Genomic DNA, 22,260 nt, shown 5'->3' with positions numbered 1-22,260 from the left:
ATTCCTTCGAGGCTCTTGATAACCAAAAGAATCATACCAGTAAATCCTTGATCCTTTTAACACTCTCGATAATCAAGAAGGATCACATAAGCAAACTCTCAACCCCCTCCCCTCGTCATTCTCAATAGTTAATCGACTTGTGTAGGTAAGACATTATATCAATCCAAAATCCGTTAATAGACCTTTCAAGTTATAACGTCTCATTAGACCGCTAAAACCAAATGACCCTTTTTTTGCCCTTTTAGTAGTCGATAAGGTTGAACGAAATACAAAAATCTATAACTTAAATTATGATGACATAAGTGATTAATTAGGGTTTAATAATTACTATATAACTAATTATTGACATATTACCTAATTGGTAATCTTAAGATGTCATATAAGAGAATTTGGATCTATCATAATTAATATAAATAGTGTCACATCTCAAAATAAAATTATTGTTCATATTCACATTTAATATATCAAAAGAATAATTTACTTAAATATCAAAATGTTTTTTATAAATGCACCTTCCTCATTCCTAACATGGATACGTAACCAAATTAAAAAATAAAGAGGAGTGAAAACATCATCAAGAAAGAGAAAGAAGTATCTTAGTATAGATACAAATACATTTATACATACATATTTTAATATATTTTTTTGTATTTTAGTTTTAGACACTTTTACTCTCTTCTACTTATATATAAAAATAATATATATTTTAGAAGCTTCTTTTTTATTTTGTATTTTACAATAAATAATCTTGTATATATAAAATAAATAAATAATTATTTATTATAAATATTAGTTACATAAAGTAAATTTTATAACTATAATTATATAGCTGATAAACGATGTTATAATTGTGCACGCATCTACACTTGTCTATATACGTACTTTTCAAACCGATAGTGTAGGATTGAATTATGAAGAAGAAAAAAAAAAAGTACCGTATTAAAAAAATGAAGAAGAATATAACGTGGAATATTCGATGTGGGGCCAGATATTGTTGCGAGTTTTTTATACGTTAAAGAAAGTAAGAAAGCATCTGGACCTTTGGCCACGAGCTGGAACCCTTTTCGACAGTATTCCTGAGTCCATCGATCTCCAAAAACATGGTTGCAAGGACAGCGAATTCAAGACAAGAATCTCTCAACATTGTAGTAAGAATTTGGTGGTCCTTTTTTAGAGACAAGATTTTCCGTGCTTTGCATGGAATGCGTAGAAAGCAGGCACTACCCGATTAATGGAAAGCATATGCTGCAAGCATATGCTAGCTGCTGCTTCATCTCGCTATATAAATTAATGCCTCTTCGACCTGTCTCAAGCATCCACAGCACAAGCTAATGTTGTGACTCATATTCAGCGGTGTTAATCGAGATAAGCGAACCAGCTGCGGGGCATCTCTTCTTTGGCACACACATAAATCAGTTACCTTAATTGGTTTCAGCTTTCCAAGAGGCGCCAAAGGAGAGTTGCCCTGCAACTGATTCTTGCTTAATGGATGCAGCTCAACATCAGGCACAAGCAGCGCAGCGTTCTTCATGCCATCAAAGGTATTATTAATTTTAATCCATATAGAGTCCTATTTGTAGCTAGCTACGTAATTTCTATTTTAACTTCTCAATTAATTATGTGCTAATGCACGTCCCCGCAACATCATATAATGCATGAAGCTCTTAATTACATTGCATCTTTTACTGCATGATGAAGTTAAACAGTCTCTCGCTTGAACGAGACTGCAAGTTTAAGAGTTAAGACTTCAGAGACTAGAATAGTCTTTTGGATATAAATTAGCTTTTCCATAAATAAAAAGATAAAAAATAAAAAATAAATCCTCAATTTTAGTTGAAAAATTCTTAAAATTCTTTTAAACTTGCATTCAAACATATTTGATATACAAATAGAAATTGGGGTGCGGATGACACGACCAGGTTCATCGGGGTTCTAATATATAGATCCAAATGTAAGCAACTATAATGTATGGTAATCATAATTAAGGTTCCATATACGATATATGCATACTAGCAATTCAATTAGAAATCTTCGGATCCCAGGTGCTGGAGCGTTGTGATGTGCTCATCTTTCTCAAAAGAAAGTAACTTGAAAATAATTTATCAATATATCTCCTTCTATCAAACTGCAAAGCAATTAAGCGTGTTCTGATCCATGTTATCAATGAGCATTGACCTTTTCAACAGCGGTGCCTCGGTTATCCAAGAAAAATTGTCTTGAGTGGACAAATTGAGATGTAAACATTAATGAGGATCGTGCTAATTTATCCCTTGACACATGGGCTCTACAAATTGATTTAGTGGGATATCATATACATATTCATATGTAGTACCCAGTTACACGAGTCCTCCCCAATGATATTATATAATAACAAGCTAATTAAGAAGACTGATGCTTCATTCAGAGTTACTTTAGATACATTTCTCTCAAGCATTTATAAAAAAGAAGAAATAAAATAAAACAGTATGGCAGAATCAATCAAACTTCTTATACAAACTAAAATCACTTATACATAATCTTTTCAAGACTTCTCTCATTCAATATCTATAAGTATCTATAAATTTATGAGGGGCATGAGTTAGGAATCAAATACTTTGTCTCAATTTGAAATCTTCCGCAAGCTAAAAGCTAACACATGCCAGGTCTTCGACGCACTACTATTTTGTAATGTGGAAAATAAGTTTTATACATTGAATGATAAGAAAGAGTGGGAGAGATGTAAAAAATTTTAACAGAAAGGAGATAAAGAGATGCATATATAAAAGGGAGGGTTTTAAAAAAGAATGGAGGGACACTTTGTTCCATTCACAAGAGAAGAAGAGAGGACTCATTTGTAGGTGATGATGAGTTTGTTGAGGATGTTGATGATTAGGGGTGTACAAAAAATCCAAATTAATCCGAACCGATCCATAACCGAACCGATCCATATTGAAAAATCCGATCCATTTTGAAAAAAAATCCGAACCGAACCACTTTATAAAACCGGTTCAGTTATCCGATCCATTTTTACAAAGTGGATCGGTTCGGTTCGGTTTGGTTTTCTAAAAAAACCGATCCATATGTGAGTAAAAAAGTGGATAACTGCACCGCACCGAACCGATCCAATTTCAAAAAAACCGATCCATATTTTAGAAAAACCAAACCGATCCACTTTATAAAAAATGGATCAGTTAACCGATCCACTTTTATAAAACAGTTCGGTTCGGTTTGGATCGGTTTTTTCAAAAAACCGATCCATGAACACCCCTATTGATGATATGAATGCGAAAGAAGTTTTTGGACATACCTTGATGGGATTTTACATCCGCGTTATTTTTGGATGTTTTATATTTTTTCTCTGTTTTCGTTTGATATTTAAAAACCTTGGATACAGTTGTGATGGTATTTACAGTGTCAAATGTTTATTTGTTTTCAGATAAAGACTTTAAATTTTGTTTTAAAAGTTATATTTGGATGTAACATTCTTTACTTTGCAAAAAAAAAAAAATTAAAATACGTTGCTTTTAAACAATAATTTCGCATGTGTTTTTATTGAATATTTCGGGATATGAGGTTTTACAACATTGATTATTCTAGTATAAGTTCTACTAATTAATTATTTTATGTTTAGACTCATTATAGTGCCAATTACCTTGATTAAATTCTATTTATAATTATTTCAATCTCTAATCTCAAAAATTAATTATTTCATCTGTAATAGCATGTCTACACTAGTTAATCTCCTGTATTAAAGCTTAACTTGAGCTCCTAATTAAATTAATCTTTAATTTTTTTATAAAAAAAAATTATTAATGATTTGATTGATCTCTTTACTTTGACTTTTGTTGACCCTCTTTAAATTTTGTTTGATCATACTTAATTTTAGCTTAATTCATATTTATCTATATTAACTACTTTGTTTTAGGACTAGTAATAGTCACTAATGGACTTAAATGGACATTTCTTTATTTTCTAAGATATTACACTATGCTTTTGCACGAGCATTAATTATTTCTAAAGCCATATAAATTTTCGAGAGTAGCAACAAATCTTACTTATCTAGTCTAAGTTATATTAACCAATTACTTTATACGTAGTCTCATTAAGGAGATAACCAAGTGTTTTAGAATATAAGTTTAATGATTTTAGATTAGATTCCCTCGCCTGTAATTTCTTACTAATTAAGTTGTTTTTCTAGTAACATAAGTTAATTATTTGGGCATATAAGTTTATAAAAGTTATAATTTTATTTATAGTCTTTGTCTTTTAAACATTAAACTTTTCTCAGTTATTAGTAAAATTAAATAAGGAAGTGAGCAGTCCATGACCCAAATGTGCTAATTTGATCTAAACTTGTTTATTACATTAGTTATTAAATCGGACTAAAAAGACTTGCATTTAATTTTAACTTTTAGATTTAGAACCCAAATCTTATAGTATATCATACGAGTTTGAGGTAATCAATCCATTTTGGGAGCTCAATCTTTGTCATCTTTAAATATTTTTTTTTGTAATCATGATATCAATGCAAAATATTTAACGTTGAAAGTAATGAATAATCTTCATCAAGGATAAGGTATTCTTCCATCAACATAATTTATCTCATTTCTAATGTCAACATTTGAATTATGCACAACGTGACTAAGAGATGTAAATTACTACTATTTGTGCAACCAGTGTTTGTTCTCCTTCAAGCATTTTGCGATTGAGATGTATGATATATCTACATGTTAGCTAGTGTGATTATAAAAATATTTTGAAGTATATTGTTAAAATAAGTAGAATTAATAATGTAAATAGAATACTGGTTAAAATAATAATCGTGTAATATAAAAAATATTAAAAAATTATATATATATATATATATATATATATATATATATATATATATATATCAACATCTTTAAGTATAATGCTAAAATAATAAAATAAATAGTATTATAGTTAAAATAAATAATATAAAATATAAAAATATGAATAATAATAATAATAAATAAATAAATAAATAAACTTATTATCAATCATTATTAATATGTTATATAGGATAAAAATAAGAAAAAATATCTTATGCCAAAAAGAATAATAAAGAGTACAAATAATAAATGAATCTTACATTATGGGTTAAAGAAGAGAAATAATATATATATATATATATATATATATATATATATATATATATAAAATACTACTAGTACTTAATGTAGAAAAGGATAATAGTAAATTTTAATAAATATTTTAAAAAAGAGAATAAAATATAAGAAATAAAAACTAGCTGGAAACTAAGATTTTAAAAAATACTACTTAAACTATAGTGTACGTTTACACAAATATTATTACAAGTTACCCATAAAAACTTGTTTATCCAACATTAATAATAAAGTTAAACAAAATCTTTGATTAACAATAATAATAATAAGCAAGACAGTAGTGATAAAGTTACGCTTAGGGACAGAACTTCTTAGTGACAGGAGAGTCTTGGTCTTCCAATTTTTTTTTCTCTCAAAATTATATATAAGTGTGTGAGAGAGAATAAGAAAAATAAATGAAGCATACAATTATTTATAGATGAAAAATATTTAATAAACAAAAAATTATTAGGTTGTATTTAAATTAAACTTGAATACATTGGCATTATATAGAAGTAATTAACTTAGATAATAGACAATTGGTGATTCAAAAATATTAATAATTTTCTTCTCTAAATTTTTGCATTAATTATTATTCAAACTCGTGTTTTTTTAGTACAACTTTACTACAGTCTCTTTTTAACTCTGTTTTTATTATTTTGGTTTACTTTTTATATGATGAAAGTTACAAAGAATAATTTCGTAGAAAATTATTGTATGATAATATATTTTAAGAATTCATCTTCTTCTTTTTTCTTACAAAAAACTATAACAATTTTTTTTTATAGAATTACAATGAAATAGCAATTAATTTATAAATAGCTTTTATTCAAAAAGAATTTTGACTCCCCCTAATTTTTTTCTTCAAGCTCCACCACTTCTGAATTATGTACAAAACCAATTAAAACAAAATGGATCTTGTCGAGTACGTGGAGTATCCAACTATCCATATTTCCGCAATAGCTAGGAGAAAGACAAAGGATTTGAACTGGAGGAACGTGAAATTGAAGCCAAATGGTTGGGGTTGGGGCCATGATGCAAGTCAAAGTGGCCGGTCCAACCATAAACGGGTGCGTTCATAAAAAGACCGCGTCAATGCTGCATAATGCATATTGATTCTAGTTGTTGACTCACCAAAACAAAATTATCCACCCCATCCATCAAGAAACTCATAACAACGAGTGCCATAAGTTCACAACCAACTCTAAAACGTGATGCAGTGACAAAGCAGTCAAAAACTGTCATTGTCCAAAAGCATTAGGCTGATGTGTGCTAGTTAGTTCTTTACCTTTGGTTGTTTATCATATTCGCATATTACGACTGCAAAGTTCCAAATTTCCGATACCACTTTTGCCCCTTATATAAAAGCACGACTTGACCTCGAGATGAGATCACCACATATATATATGGACCAACCCCTTCCAAACGTATAGCTGTAGTGGACAGTGATTTTCACCGGTAATCTTTAACTCCATTAATGTCATGAACCAACCTAATTAGTTCAACATTTTCAGTAATAAATATATATGTCACGAACTTCCCAACTTTACTAGTATTGCCATAACCCACAAGCAATAATTTATAGTCAACTCTGCATCTATCGCTAGCACAAGGAAGATCAATGTTAATAACTTAGTGGTGGTTGAACGCCCCCACATGAATTAGAAATTTATTACAACAAAACTTTTTTTAAGTCAATGTTTTGAAATTTGGAGAGGACGACCGAGTCCACAGAGCCAAAATGCACCCATCTCGTGCTGAAGCATCATCACAACCCTGCTTTAATGGTTGTTTCCCGTCTCCAATTCTTGCTTCTGAGAGGTACCATAGTGCTACTTCCAAGCCTAGAGTCAACAACGTAGCTTCATCAAACGATGGGTTCGCCGCAGCCACATCTTCCACCCTTCCACACACACATTTCACAAACCACGAGTCCCTTCCAAATGTGCACGATTCATACACCAGCTTCACCAAGGCATTCCCTCAATTTTCCACAACTTCTGAAGTGGATCAAATTCGAGCCCAAGAATACCATCACTTGAACCACTCCAACACGGGCTTCGATTACACGGGATATGGCCTTTTCTCCTATGCTCAGCAACAAAGATGTTCCCCCGCGATTGCTTCTTCTTCTTCTTCATCATCATCATCATTGCCCTGCTTAACATCCGACGCATCCTTCTTTGATGTGTCCTACAAGTCGGTGAGCTTGCAGTCACAGGCTCTCTACGGTGGGCACGAGTCAGAACTAGAATCAAGAATGAGAAAGAGAATCATGTCGTTCATGAATGTCTCAGAAGCTGAATACACCCTTGTTTTCATTGCTAACGAGGTATCTGCCTTTAAAATTGTAGCTGATTCTTTCCAATTTCAATCCAAAGGACAGATCCTCACAGTGTATGACCATAGCAGCGAGGCACTGGATGTGATGATTGAGAGTTGCAAGAAGCAAGGGGTGCATGTCTTGTCAGCAGAATTCACCTGGCCTAGTCTGAGACTCGAGTGGAGGAAACTAAAGAAGATGATAATGAACAAAAGGGCAAAGAGAAAGAATGGTCTATTTGTTTTTCCACTTCATTCAAGGGTAACAGGAGCACCATATTCCTATGTTTGGATGTCCATGGCACAGGAAAATGGGTGGCGCGTCTTGCTTGATGTGTGCGCATTGAAACCTAAGGAAATGGGAACCTTGGGTATGTCTCTTTTTAAGCCTGATTTCATGGTTTGTTCGTTTTACAAAGTCTTCGGAGAAAACCCATCAGGTTTTGGGTGCTTGTTTGTGAAAAAATCTAGTGTCTCTTCTTTGAAAGATCCGGGGAACGCTACAAGCATAGGAATCATAACCCTTATCCCAGCGTTTAGACAATCTCATCATGACACTGAAGACGTAGTAACTGAAACTGAAACGGAACAGGAAGTGTTTGCAAAGCTAGATGGGGCATCATCAACATCAGAAATTGAGGAGTTGAGCATATCCTTTGACTCATCTAAAGATAGAAACATATTAGGTAGTACTAAAAATGAAGGCTTAGAGATTGATTGTAGGGGATTAGACCATGCAGACTCGGTGGGGTTATTAGTGATTAATAGCAGAACCAAGTATTTGGTTAATTGGTTGGTTAATGCATTAATGAGTCTTAAGCATCCACATCATGAAAATAGGCTTTCGCTAATTAGGATTTATGGACCCAAGGTAAGTTCTTTTCGTGGACCCGCCATTGCATTTAATATATTTGACTGGAAGGGAGAAAAAGTTGATCCCGCGCTTGTGCAGAAGCTTGCTGATAGGAACAACATCTCTTTAAGTAGCTCGTTTTTGAGAAATTTAAGGTTCTCAGACAAGAATGAAGAGGAAACTCATTGGGCCTTAGAAACAAGAGCGTCTGAGGTTCAAGGGTTGGGCCTGTCCAAGAAGACACGTAGGGAAGAGTCTGGGATTTTTGTCGTCACAGCTGCACTGGGCCTCGTGACAAACTTCGAAGATGTTTACCGATTATGGGCTTTCCTTTCGAGGTTCCTGGATGCAGATTTTGTGGAGAAAGAGAAATGGAGGTACATGGCTCTAAATCAAAACACTATCGAAGTATGAATGCGTAGCTTACTTTTTCTTTTTTTTTTTTCTCTTTGTTATTTTTCTAGTTAATTACCATTTTTATGGTTACATTATTTTTTAATTATGTTGAGCATATGAAGATTTGTACCGAGGTTTTGTTTAATAAATCTCTCTCTACATTCGCTTTGGAAAACACAGAATTTTTAAGATCAATTCTTTTAATATTTCACTTGACTATAAAACTTAATCTCCGTCAACTAAACAACAGATAAAGAAATTAAATAAAGTTTTATGACAAAATGTCAATAATCATAACACCCCTTGCAGAGTTGCAGTTCCAGTTTTAAATCATCTAGCTCCTTTTGTAAATTTGAATTTGAATATGATCTGGTGGATAACCAAATGATGGAAATGTTCTAACAGTATTACTCATTCCCCATCCTGCACCAGCATGTAATGCCTAATAGGAAATGTAAATGATTAAAAGCAAGGTGAAATTAGGAGACAAGAATAAATTTTCTTCATAATGCAGATGAGTATATATTGCATCTTGTTTGTCTGTGATAATACATTTGCATAAATTTCCTGCATGTTGGTTTGAAGAATATGAAGTAACTGATGAACTCCAAATTGTTATATATATATATATATATATATATATGAAAGATCCGTTTACATCAGGAGTAAATCTACATAGACTTATTCCGTTAAATAACTCATGTTCTACATTAAATTTTAACGATTTAATCGTTGAATTTAAAATTTTTAATGCATAAGTTAAATTATAAATTTTTTAAAAATTTAAAAATCATTTGATACTTCGTTTCATTAATGTAAATCAATATATAAAATGATTTTATGATTGTCGGTCAATTTGATGTAAAACATGAGTTATTTAAAAATATGTGTCATACACTAATATTTTAACATGTAATTCTACAATATAAATATATATTTTATATAATTATAATTCATAATAAAGAATTTATATTTTTTATTATGATAAATAATTTGTATTGTAATATAAAATTGTGTGTGTCTATAATGCACCTTCCAAGAAAATAAGAAAGTATGTTGAAAATTACTAATTGAAAGAGTGGAGATAATGAGAACTAGACTATTTAACTTAAATTTTTTCATTTATAGTAAAGAAAATATTCTTTTATAATTTGAGTTTTAGTTTGTGTTTCTCATTTTTGTTCAAAAGATATTAACATTAAACTCATGCACTATTATTATTATCATTATTATAAGAATTCATCATGATCCTACACTTAGGAATCAACTACTAGTAGTAGAAATAAAACAATTTTCTAAGGTTCATATATCTATAATTACTAGAAATTATGGTAATAATGTATACATATATGCAATATTTTTTTTTTTGTAACAACTAAACTACTATACAAGTATATATGTATATATGAGCAACTCTACCAAAACTTATATAAAAGTAGTCTTCAACTGCACTGCCATTGCATAGCATGACTTTTCACATGTTGGACTCCTTAAGCCTATCCTTGCACTGTTCACGTGTAAACATGATCATCGTAGTCCAACCACCAAAAAACATGTAAGAATAAAATATAGCACAAGTATATAAATGAAAGCATTTATACTACTCACCAATATGTAAAACCATACACATATCACCTCATAGTCCACAACATAACAACATACCAAATATCTCAATATGGCATTCAACAACCATACAAAAGTAAGAAACTTACAATATATGATTCATCATATTTCACCACATCAATGTCATTCAACTATATAATCAACAAACATATGAACAACATCAAATCACACCATATCATATGCATACACCTCAATTAATGCATTGTCACACATTTACCTACAAAAATCTCCTACAACAAAGGTGAACAGTCTAAGTGGTTTGTCCTACTGAATCAACACAACCTTTTTACACATGTTAGGTCAATAACCAAATTGGGGTTCCAATCCCTAACAATATGATTTCTCATATATAATCACTTAAATTAGAATTCTAGTATTCTTGTTAGGGTGAAACAGTTTAGATATGAGTTTACTACAACATTAGCTTGCAATACTAAGTCTCCTATGGGATTAGCTCATCGACTATTCTCCAAATACTATGTCCTTCCAATACTTAGTTGGGAATTAAGTCCTCGACCTTGTACCTTACTCGATTGGTCACTTTTTACACGTATGTTTCGACTTTACCTACATATGAATCAACATTGGCCACTTGTAACTAGTATGTCTCAACCTAGCCCACATATCGTATTAACTAATTAAGATCCAAGAGGTGACTTAAATTTCTACTTCAAGAGTCAACTACTAAGAAGAGTTTTCAACAAATTGAGTTCTCAAAACACCTCACCAATATCATCACAATAAGATATCTAACTTTCGAAAACACTCTCCCCTCTAATCCTAAATCAATCAAAATGTCTAAACGCTTATAACATTCTCAGCATCACACTACAACAATGTATCAACACAACATGTCTAAATGCCTAAAGCATTCTTAGCATCGCATTTCAACAATTATCATGCATTATCCTAAGTCTAATTTATATGTTTAAAAATATTTATTTATACAAATTTTAAATATATATATATATATATATATATATATATATATAATTGTATATAATAAATATTTAATTTGTCAAATTTACATTCTAATATATATATATATATAGTACACAATTTTTTTTTAATCTTTTCAACTTTAGTCTTTGGGTCGTTGCCCCTCTTACAAGGCTTCGTGGATGATATAAAAACTATTATGGCCATTTTGTCCTCATTTGAAACATTTGCGCTTACCTTTATTGTACCAAATACTGACTGACACACTATAGCTATTGGTTCAAATAATGAAGCATACGTTCTCATCCAATTTTAATGCAATTTCTTTACATTCTAAACAATTGTCTTTGTTCTACATTTTTGTGCAATTTCTCTTCTCGCGTATCTACATTCTTGCATATATTTTTTTATTATTATTTTACATTCAATTAACTTACTTTATTTGTATAGTCAATTATTTACATTTTCTACAGACTACTTTACATTATTTTAGTTGCTTTTATTTATGTTTTTGCCTTTGTCTTTTCCGCAAACTATCTTTTAATGTAATCTCGTCATTGTAATTTAGGTTGATAAAAAAATCATCTTAACTTTTATTTAAATTCAAACATTTTAGCCTTGAAGTTCTTTAATTTTCTGTATTTTAATTCTGTTATTTTATTTCTTTCACTTTAAATTTCATGCATTTTATTTGGTTTCATTTTAATTTGAAGTCATTTACTCTCTTGTAGGCTTTAAATTATTGGAAGTTTCTTTTAAAATCTTTCGGCAACTACATTTTTTTTTGTTAGATTTTATTCGTCTTATTGAATTCGTTGTTCAATTAGGTTCAATGCTTTGTTTATAAGTTTTCATACTTATTCATTTTCAAAATAAATAAATAAATAAATAAATAAATAAATATATATATATATATATATATATATATATATATATATATATATATATATATATATATATATATATATATATACACTTATCAAAAGTAGCAAAAGTGATGATTGTTGTTCAATTTTGTCTTCATAACTAAACCAAACACCATGCATACTAACAAAAGTCTTTAACATGTTTCATAATTCAAGTTGAAAACACAACGGTATTAAGTTCGAATAAAAATCACTCAACCCATAATATTTGATATTAAGTCCAATATATATAAAATATTTTTATCAATTAGAATCATCATCTTTTTAAAATTATGATATTGATAAGAAGTAGTAACTACTTGAGCATAGACCAGTGGAGTAACTGTCTAAAACTCATTATTGATGGAGCATTAAAAAAAATGTTATTTAGACTAATATAATATAAAAATGAAAATTTATATAATTAAATTATATAAAAAAATGTAATAGAGAAAATAAACTAATTGTAAATAATCTACCCAAACAAAAAAAATTAATCATAAATAATTAATTTTCTTACTTATCAACAAAATTCTACCCATAATTTTGAGAAAATAAATCAGTAAAATTAAATGTAAAGAAGAAAATGTGATATGTTATTAACTTTTTTTTTTCTCTCTTAATAATATCTTTTATAAATATTAATATAAAATCATAAATAAAGATTACCTTTAATTTTTTTTTTCTCTTTATCTCTAATTTATTTAATTATCTTTTTATTTTTTGAATCGTGATTTATTTTTTTTGTTTAAATTTCAAAATTAATTTGTGAACCTTCAATTCTCTACTGTAAGTTACTTTATTGATCCAATTTTTTTTATGTATAGTGACTCTAAGAATAATTCATAATCTTATACAAATATATTATACAATTAGTCACTTTTAAACATTTGCTTGTTTAATTAATTGTATATTTTAAAATTTTAGATTTGAAAGTTGAAATCATAAATAGTATTTAAATAATTATAAGAAATCATTTTTTTACTTTGACTAGAACATTTTTTAAAAAAAACCAAGGACAGTCATAGTATTAAGTATCCACTAACAAAAATTAATTTCTATAAAAAAAGATCTAGTTAAAACTACCTTTTAATAATTTATTTTTTCATAATCACATTTTTTTATATAAATTTTGAACTCTGAACTTTGGCTTCAACTCTAGACTTTACTTAAATGAACCAAAGTTAGCACTATTTAGACAAACACATCCATTAATAAAAACCTTATAAGCGGTAACAATTATAAAACTCATAAATGTTTATATAGTTTTAGTATTGAGTTCAAACTTTATTAACGTTGTTATATTAAAAAAAATGCGAATGATTATTGTCTCTGTAAAAATAATGTTTGATTAGAAAAATTATATTTTATAAATGAATATAGATTAATTTTTAGTTGTTATTTTTTAAACAGCCATGTGCATAAAAAAATATATAAAAAATGTGAATGATTTTCAAACTCACCCATGGATTTATGGTTTTTTTTTTAATTTAAGTGAATTGGTCACATAATTGAAACTGAACGCACATTATTTAATGATTTTGGTGGTGGTTGATGAATTGATTCATAGGATTAAAACGTGTTAAATTGGTTTTCATTTCTTCAACCAGATTGGATTCATAATAAATAAGATCTATCGTCATCTGAAGGAAACTTAATTACAATATGGAGTAAACACAAAACTTAAATCCAGTTTGTTTATTTATTGGTGTTGCTTTTTAATTAGAGGTAGTGCTTTATTTAATGAGTTAATCTAAAAAAAAATTTATTGGCAATCAATCATATCTTTTAATAGTATTATATTATTTTCTTATTTAATTAAATAAAAAAAAATAATTTAAAATATATGATTGGTTGTCAATGTAAAAAAATTTACACTGATAACATATGGATGATTAACTCTTATTTAATTTGTTAATATGTATAATAAAGGCATATATTAATGAAAATTATATTAAATATAAATATATAATTCTGATGTAAAATTTTAACTCTATTTAAATAATATCTATATATCTAAGTTTTTTTTTCAATTTAAAAAATATCTATGTATCTAAGTTTTTCTCTAAGATCAAATTCAATTTCTCTTATATTTTATATAATTCTATGTGGACTTACACTATAGATGTGGTAGGTGATTAGTCATTCTACTTAAAGAAGTTAATGACTGATTTTAAATTTGTATGAAATCATACCTTATGCTAATATAAACTTTTCATTAAAAAAAAAAAAAACTGAACGATGCAATTAACTCCATCATTATATTTATTTATCTATTATACATCAACAATTATAAGTCCTTGATCAAAACTTAAATTTTACAATAACCATGGGACTTGAGTTAACCAAATTTAATATACCTAATTATATTTAACGATGAATTAAATTGTTGACATTAATTTTATGTATTATACTCTCTTAGAGACTATATATATATATATAAAAGGAGATCAAATTTTTTTAAACCTAAAAATCATGATTTATACGAATGAAAATTTGTTTAATTAATCATAAATATTTCTAAAATTATTTTTAACTATTATATGATAATCAAATATTTTATTACATTAAATAAGTAAATAAAGATAACACAATATTTTTACTGCATTAAAATTTTTTATTTTTATATTAAAAGGTTAATTTTTCATCTTCTTATGAGAATATTTTTGTTGGAAACTTATAAAAAATACATTCCCGATAAACAATGTTTCTTATGAATGTTACTTTTTAAATAAAAAATCAAATGCGGGAACTAACATTTCTAATGTTAGATTCTCAAGAAAGTAAAATCTCCGCGCGTATTACATGTCTCTTAAGAGTAACTCTAAGTAAAGTTATTTAACTTAGTAACTTATAGTGTGTGTAAAATTTCAATAATCAAATCGTTAAATTAAAAATTTTTAATGCATAGATTAAATTTATAAAAAAAATTAAAATTGAAAAATATTTAATATTTTATTTTATTAATTCCAATTGAGGATAAATATAAAATTATTTTATACATTGATTTGAATCTATATAACAAGGTCTCACATAATTTTCAAAAAAAAAATTAAAATTTGTATACTTTATGCATGCATTAAGAACTTTTAATTTAACATGTAACGATTCAACATGTCATCACACTTACTATTGAAAAATCGACATTAAGTAAAAGCTAAAACATGCATAAAGTAAATTGTATGGACATATACACAACATATAAGATCCAATATATATACTATATACATCAAAGACTAGATTACTACAAATATCCTCTATACAATCAGTCGAGGACTCCAAAATATGACTCCACCAAAAGAGTCAAACAAAATGATCATCATCTTGCTAGCTAATCGCCTAATCATGTCTTATTCACATAGAAAGTATGGTCATCGCAGTCTCAATTACAAGGAAAATAAGGGTAAGCTTACGGGAAAAAAATGACTTACAACAATACAACTAAAGCATATATAAACAATAATACAACTCAAAACTTACACCATACTCAACATTTATTAACTTTATCATAGTCAACATTTCAACATACATATATTAACAACTAATGTGTCATCACACATGTTAATTAAGGAGATCTCCAACAATTGAGGTAAACAATTTATGTGATTTGTCTCTACCGAATCACAACATTAGACCTATCTCAATCAGGTCATGTAGTATACCATTAAACCTCATAAGAGAGTCAAGTATATACAACTTAATTTGATTTATCAAGCTTTACCACTTAAATAAGGAAGTATATGGTAGTATGTCAAAGTAAAACAATTTGGATATGGACCTATCACGACATTAGCTAGTTTAACTAAGTCACCTATGAGATTAGTTCACCGACTATCCTCCAATACTAGGTTAGGGATTTTAACCTTCAACTTCATACTTTACTTAGTTAATCATTCAACTAAGATATGATTCGACTACTTCCATACCAAAACCACATAAACCCTATAGAGAAACAACTTTTAAAATAACAATTCACTTCTAACATTTATGTACCTCAACTTAGGCATGTATTTCAACCATATGTTTACAACTTTATCACTTTATACAACATACAACTTTACAAATTTTAACTTTCATCAAATTAATCAACAATAGACAACTCGACATCAATAGTACTCATCATCAGTTACTATCATTCAACATCATTTAAATATCAACAATTCATTATATTCAACACACATACAACTTAATCATCAATGTTCAACTATAGTTCATCATAAAACAACCAATATACAATATGTGGGTTGCACCCAATGCTACTCAAACGACGTCTAATGTCATTGAGACAAGGAGCTCCTTGTTGAGCCCACGCATAGCGTCGTCGCATCGCTCACACCTAGCATGATTAAGATAGCAAGACAAAACTCATGCCCAACCCCAATAGGTAAAAAGCTCTTTGCTTGACTCACACTCAACACCACATCCATTAGCACCCGACATGAACTTAGGTAGAAATGAGTCTCTCTCTTTACACTCGACGTTAGTCCAACTTGAGGCCACCTCCTCTTTTCATGTCCAATGTCATCAATCTTGTGTCTGTAATATTCTAAAACTTCGAAAAAATATTATAAATTTTCTTATCATTATCTTCTTCTTAGAATAATATTTTTTTCAGTTACCTTATTTAACATAAATAAAAATAAATGTCTTATTTTGATACATTATGATTTTTATAGTTTCAACAAATTAAAATAGAAATATTTATTTAATTATGATATATAAAAATATATATATATATATATATATTTAAAATTGCTAAAAAAAATTAATGTTTAATATAAGTGATTATATTAAATTTTATACATATAAATATATTATATATGAAAATTAAAAAAAAAATTAAAAAATTAAATAAAAAACGTGGATAATGTTGTAGCAGAAAAATCTCTGTTGCAAAGCCCTGCACCTTATCTAATGCATTGATAAGGATTATCTACGAGAAACTATATAGTAAGGAGGCTTAATAACCAAACCAAATGGGACTAATTCCCCCATTAAATGGAAACTAGGTAATCATTACACATACTATAAATAGGTGAGATGCAATTGAAGAATTGTGAAGGTAGAAAGCAACAGATCACGTAGAGAAAAATAGTGAGAAGGAAGAGAGAAAAGAAAAGAGAGAAAACAAAAAAACAACTTTTGAAGTATTTCAAGGATATATCATTTTCTTAAGGTAAGGGAATGAGAACTTTATCTTTTTAAAATTTTATATGTTATTATGTTTATTTATTTATGTTATATTTTATGTGTATTTACTTAGTGAGGTGTCCCTAACCTCACTTATTTACTTAATCTATGATAATTTTTACTCATAAATTAATAAGGTGTTCATATTTTATGTTGTTTAATTATTTTATAATGATTATTATTGTCATTTACTTGATTAGTACTCTTAACATATTTCATTTACGTAAACATTATTTTAATGATAAATATTCAAATTTATTTAGCATAATTATTTTTATGATTAACTATAATATAGTTTTGTTAAAATATCTTTGACTTGTCTTGTTATTTCTTCATGCATTTATAAAGATAAAAAAAAATTATTTTATGGCCATAAGAATGAAAATTTGAATTAATTTGTAGTTGGAGGTTTACCTTGGGGATTTAAATAAGTAAAAACTTAAGGTAAAATAATCTTTCGTTATTTGTTATAATACTCATTTATTATGACTAGTCATTACAAATATAATTCAAATTTTTATATTATGAAAAAAAAATATATATATTTACTAGTATTAAATATTCTATGCATGTTGTGTAATTGTTGATATTTATTGAAAATTTGTTCTCACTCCTTTTGTTTCTTGTTTAAAATTTGTAATTAATTTATATAGAAAACAAATATATATACATATAGATGGATGTGCCAGCCATTCCGAGACCTTTTCCCTCAGTTATATCCGCATTATTTTTGGAACTACATGGAGTGTAGATGCGGTAGCAAATGCAGTCACATTCAATGGAGTGGCGGTGTCATCTTTTACATTCTCTCCAAACCAAGAAGTCCCTACAGTAATCAACGACTCAATAATAGTTACTTTCTTTTTACCACCCGCTAATCATGTCAATCCAATTGTAAATTTATTTCAACTACCCATGTAAATATTATAGTAGAAGTAGAAAAGAAACTATGGTATATAAATAGGCACGTATTGTAAATATTAAAATAGTATGTGAGATATAAGAAGTTATAATTATGTACGTCATTGTAAATATTATATGTAAGTGAGTTCAAAAAATCTTTCTTTGTTATCACGTATAATATTATTAATAATATACTTTTATTTTTAATCTATATATATATATATGTATAATATTGAGATTAATACGACTAGGTGTTACAGTGTCTGGCATGAAGAACGGGAGGACTCTTTGGTTGAACTGCACTCGATGTGATGAAGGCACTCTTGGTGTAACATTAGTTCTACACTTATGCAGAACTAATTTTCGCCCAAAATCATGCACTCAACAACTTAACAACCAACAATTTGCAACATACCACAACTATACCATATTTATACATCACAATTTCACCAATCAAGCAACATGCATCCCCTAAAACCCACAGCTTAGCCATCACAATTCCAACAATACAACACATAAATTAGGGGTTTATGAGGGTACCATATTAGAATGCACAAGACACAACCAAAATGCAAGCTTCCTTTATCTCTTCAAAGAGCCAAAATTTGTCAAGAAGGAAAGAGGAAAGAAAAGCTCCACACAGTTTCGAATCCACTCGGTTTGAGTCCTATCAACTTCACTAGCACCAAAACCTTCTTCTATCACTGGACAATTACACATAAAAGAAAAGGAAGGAAGAGGTCTTAGCCAAGGAGAAGGAAAAGAGGTCCCTCACATAAACCTCCCACTCTCTAATAAACATGAGTGTTACATAATAGTTGGATATTTGAGAAAGAGATAAAAGTAATAATCTTGTAAGGGAATGCCCATAGTTGAGTTCTAATCTTATTCATTAATTATTTTTTATCTATAATCTAAAGGTTATGAATTATTTCTCTCATCTCTCATAATAAAATATGCTTTCATTGGATATGTTCTCCCCTATAGGAGGATATAAATTATACTAGTATAACTTTTATAATTTTTATATTATTTAATAACTTTCAATTCAATGATGATTTCTCAAAAACCAATGTTGAATTGAAGTTTTGTATTATTTAAAACACGTGCCAAGTTTTATTAAAATTAAACAATAATAAGAATATAACCAAACTATTCGTATTTTAATATATTTTCAAAGCATATATTATGTTAATTTTAATATACATGAATGAAATATTTATTAATTTTTATTAATATAAATTTTTGTATATATAAATGTAGTTATTCATTTAAATATACATTACACCATGTGAATTTATTAGGTGATATTAGATAAAGTTATTAATTAGGTAATATTAGATAAATTTATTCTAAGTAAAATAAAGTTTTAGTTTGACAGTGAGTTTTGAGAAATTATTATTAAATTAAAAGTTATTAAATGGTAATAGTTATAAAAATTACATCAGTATAATTTGAAATTTTTTATATATATAACTTTGAATATTTTTAAAGATTATTTTTTTGAGGAGACTCAATATTGATTTTCTTTGATGATAATATTTTTAAATATTTTTCTTAACCTTTTATTTCATCTAAAACACTAGACACAATAATTCTACATGATATTTGATATGATAATGACATTTAATATGATTTTATTTACAATAACACACAATAATGACATCTTATCATTTAAAGTAATAGACATAATAATTTTATATGATGTCTAATATGATAATGACACCTACAATAATATTTATTTAATATAAATTATGATTATCCAGGACCATATCTAGGAATTTTGGGGTCTTAGACAAAGTTTAAGACAAGGACCTATGTTAATATAGCCTAATAATTTTTATGTTATTGTTCTGACTTTTTAAGCAGTAAAATTATTTATTAAAATTTTATAATCAAGTAATTCTAACATCTCACTCTCAATAGATAATTTAACTAACTCATTCAATCTATCTTGTAGCATAGTTGATCTTAAATATAATTTAATCAATTTTAATTTTGAAAAACTTCTTTCAGCAATCGCAACAGTTACATGTAATGTTAATAATATTCTTTAAGCAATGTATGTATTTGGAAAAGAACATGATCTTTTTATATGGTTCAATATTTTTAATGGTGTGTTAATTTAATTTGTTAGAATTTATTTCAATAAATTTAATTCTGAAAACAAATCAAGACCATCAATATCATAATGGTCCTCAAAACTTAAAATCTTTTCAAAATTGATACAATATTTTTTCAATTCATCTTCCTCTAAAGTTTTAAATTTATTTGAATCAAATAAAAAACTAAACATGTTTTCATATTCTAAAAACCTAGAAAGTGTAAAATTATATATGTGAATGAAAATTTCTTTAAGTTATGGCTATGCATTGTCGCAGCTACGAGTATCCAAAACCGAAACCATAGTGACAATTACTTTTCTTGCACCTACAATGATAAACAATAAAAAAATGAGATCTAAAAATTATAATTTGTAAATAAAAGTACTATATTAAATTATTTTTTCTCTTTGAAATAATTTGTATCATCATTTGAAAATAATGAATGAATGCTTATGCCTTATTGCCTTGACCTTCCTAACGAAAAGGAATAGGAAACTAGGAGATACATCATGCATTAATAATTAATTTATAATGTTTTAGAAGGGTTTGATCCCGACTTTTCAAAGACACGCAGGAAACCATGGAAAGAAGAACTCTTGTCATGATGACAAACTTCAATTTCAATAAAGGAGAATATGTGGTATTGATTCCAGAGATGACCCATGACAAATTCACAATGCAATATCATGTAAGAAGTGCACTACAATGAATTGTCAATGGTGATAACTAAGAAAATGCGTTGATGTTATTGAACCAATATCCAAAATTAGACTAACTTAACAGTTTTAAGGATCTTACAAAGTAAGAATCAACCAAGAAAAAAGGTAGAGTATGATCGTATTACTCCCAATCAAGCTCTCAAATTAGACACAAAGAAGGAATTGAGAATGAGAACGGCGAGAAAATGAGAAAGAGATAGACTAAAGAGGAAATAAAGAGGTTGAAAATCTATCATCTATAAAAGACAAAAGTAAATAGTAGTGACTATTGAGTGTTGAGTGACTTTTCATTTACAAAAACTAATAAATAACACTATTATTAAGTAATTTTAATAATAAGAAAATAAAAATATAAAAAAATGTAAGATATGTGTCTCGTAAAATATTGGACTTTATCTCAAATATTATTAATTTTTAAAAAATTAATTTATATCAATAACACTACTATTAAAAAAATTGAAGACCTTATAAATTTGGAGACACTAAACAATAACCTTAATTACCTTATTAAATGTCCGACCCTATAATTATCCATATAAAATACTAGTTTTATATTATACTTTTTTATCCATCAAAATTATAATCACAATATCAAAAATTTAAAACTAAAATCCTATATATTTTATCCTAAAATTTCCCACCTCTTACTACTAAGTGGATCCTGATAATCAATTTGATATTATATTTCAAATCGTCTCAACTTGCTATGAGAGAAAGTTGTCTTAATTTGACTTGCGGTCATATATTTGTTTAATGATTATTGATATTTATATTATTTATTTTTAGAAAGTATATTTTAAAATGATATTTTAATTTTATAAATAAACTATACTTAGTTTAAAATTTATGTCATTAATCTTGATTAAGTGAAATTAAACGTAAATAAAATATTAAAAGTTTTAATGGAACTGAAATTAGAAAACCTCACCTCCCATGGAATTATGGATACAGTAGAAGATGGTGTGCATCACGGAGTAGTTTAAGGCTTTGTTTGGATTTGAAGATGGAAAAGGGAGAGTGGAAAAGGAAAGATTTGAAGGGAAAGTGAGGTTGTTTGGATTAAGGGAAAGTGAGTGGAAAGTGTAGAGAAAGTTTGTGAAAGTTTATTAGTGAATTGATTGATGTGATAGATAAAAATAAATTTTTTAATTGATAATTGTGTAAGATTACTATTTTACCCTTAAGTTAAAAAAATTTATA

At 27.8% G+C, this 22,260-nt stretch overlaps 1 protein-coding gene across 1 annotated transcript; it reads left to right on the top strand.

Annotated features, from left to right (window-relative positions):
- The first annotated feature begins 1,036 nt into the window (after positions 1–1,036).
- On the top strand, positions 1,037–8,880 carry LOC109808932 (molybdenum cofactor sulfurase). The gene is made up of 2 exons (XM_020372134.3): positions 1,037–1,541; positions 5,975–8,880. The coding sequence occupies exon 2, from the start codon at positions 6,847–6,849 to the stop codon at positions 8,692–8,694; it is 1,848 nt and encodes a 615-aa protein (XP_020227723.1). The 5' UTR covers positions 1,037–1,541; positions 5,975–6,846; the 3' UTR covers positions 8,695–8,880.
- Positions 8,881–22,260: the final 13,380 nt, after the last annotated feature.

This window comes from Cajanus cajan, chromosome 5, assembly GCF_000230855.2.
Source record: "Cajanus cajan strain Asha chromosome 5, NIPB_CcT2T_4, whole genome shotgun sequence".
Taxonomy (NCBI): domain Eukaryota; kingdom Viridiplantae; phylum Streptophyta; class Magnoliopsida; order Fabales; family Fabaceae; genus Cajanus; species Cajanus cajan.
This window is presented reverse-complemented; position numbering and strand designations above follow the sequence as displayed.

Bases quoted from the DNA above. Each gene is read 5' to 3' on its own strand.
- LOC109808932 (XM_020372134.3), top strand. From the start codon at position 6,847: ATGCACCCATCTCGTGCTGAAGCATCATCACAACCCTGCTTTAATGGT.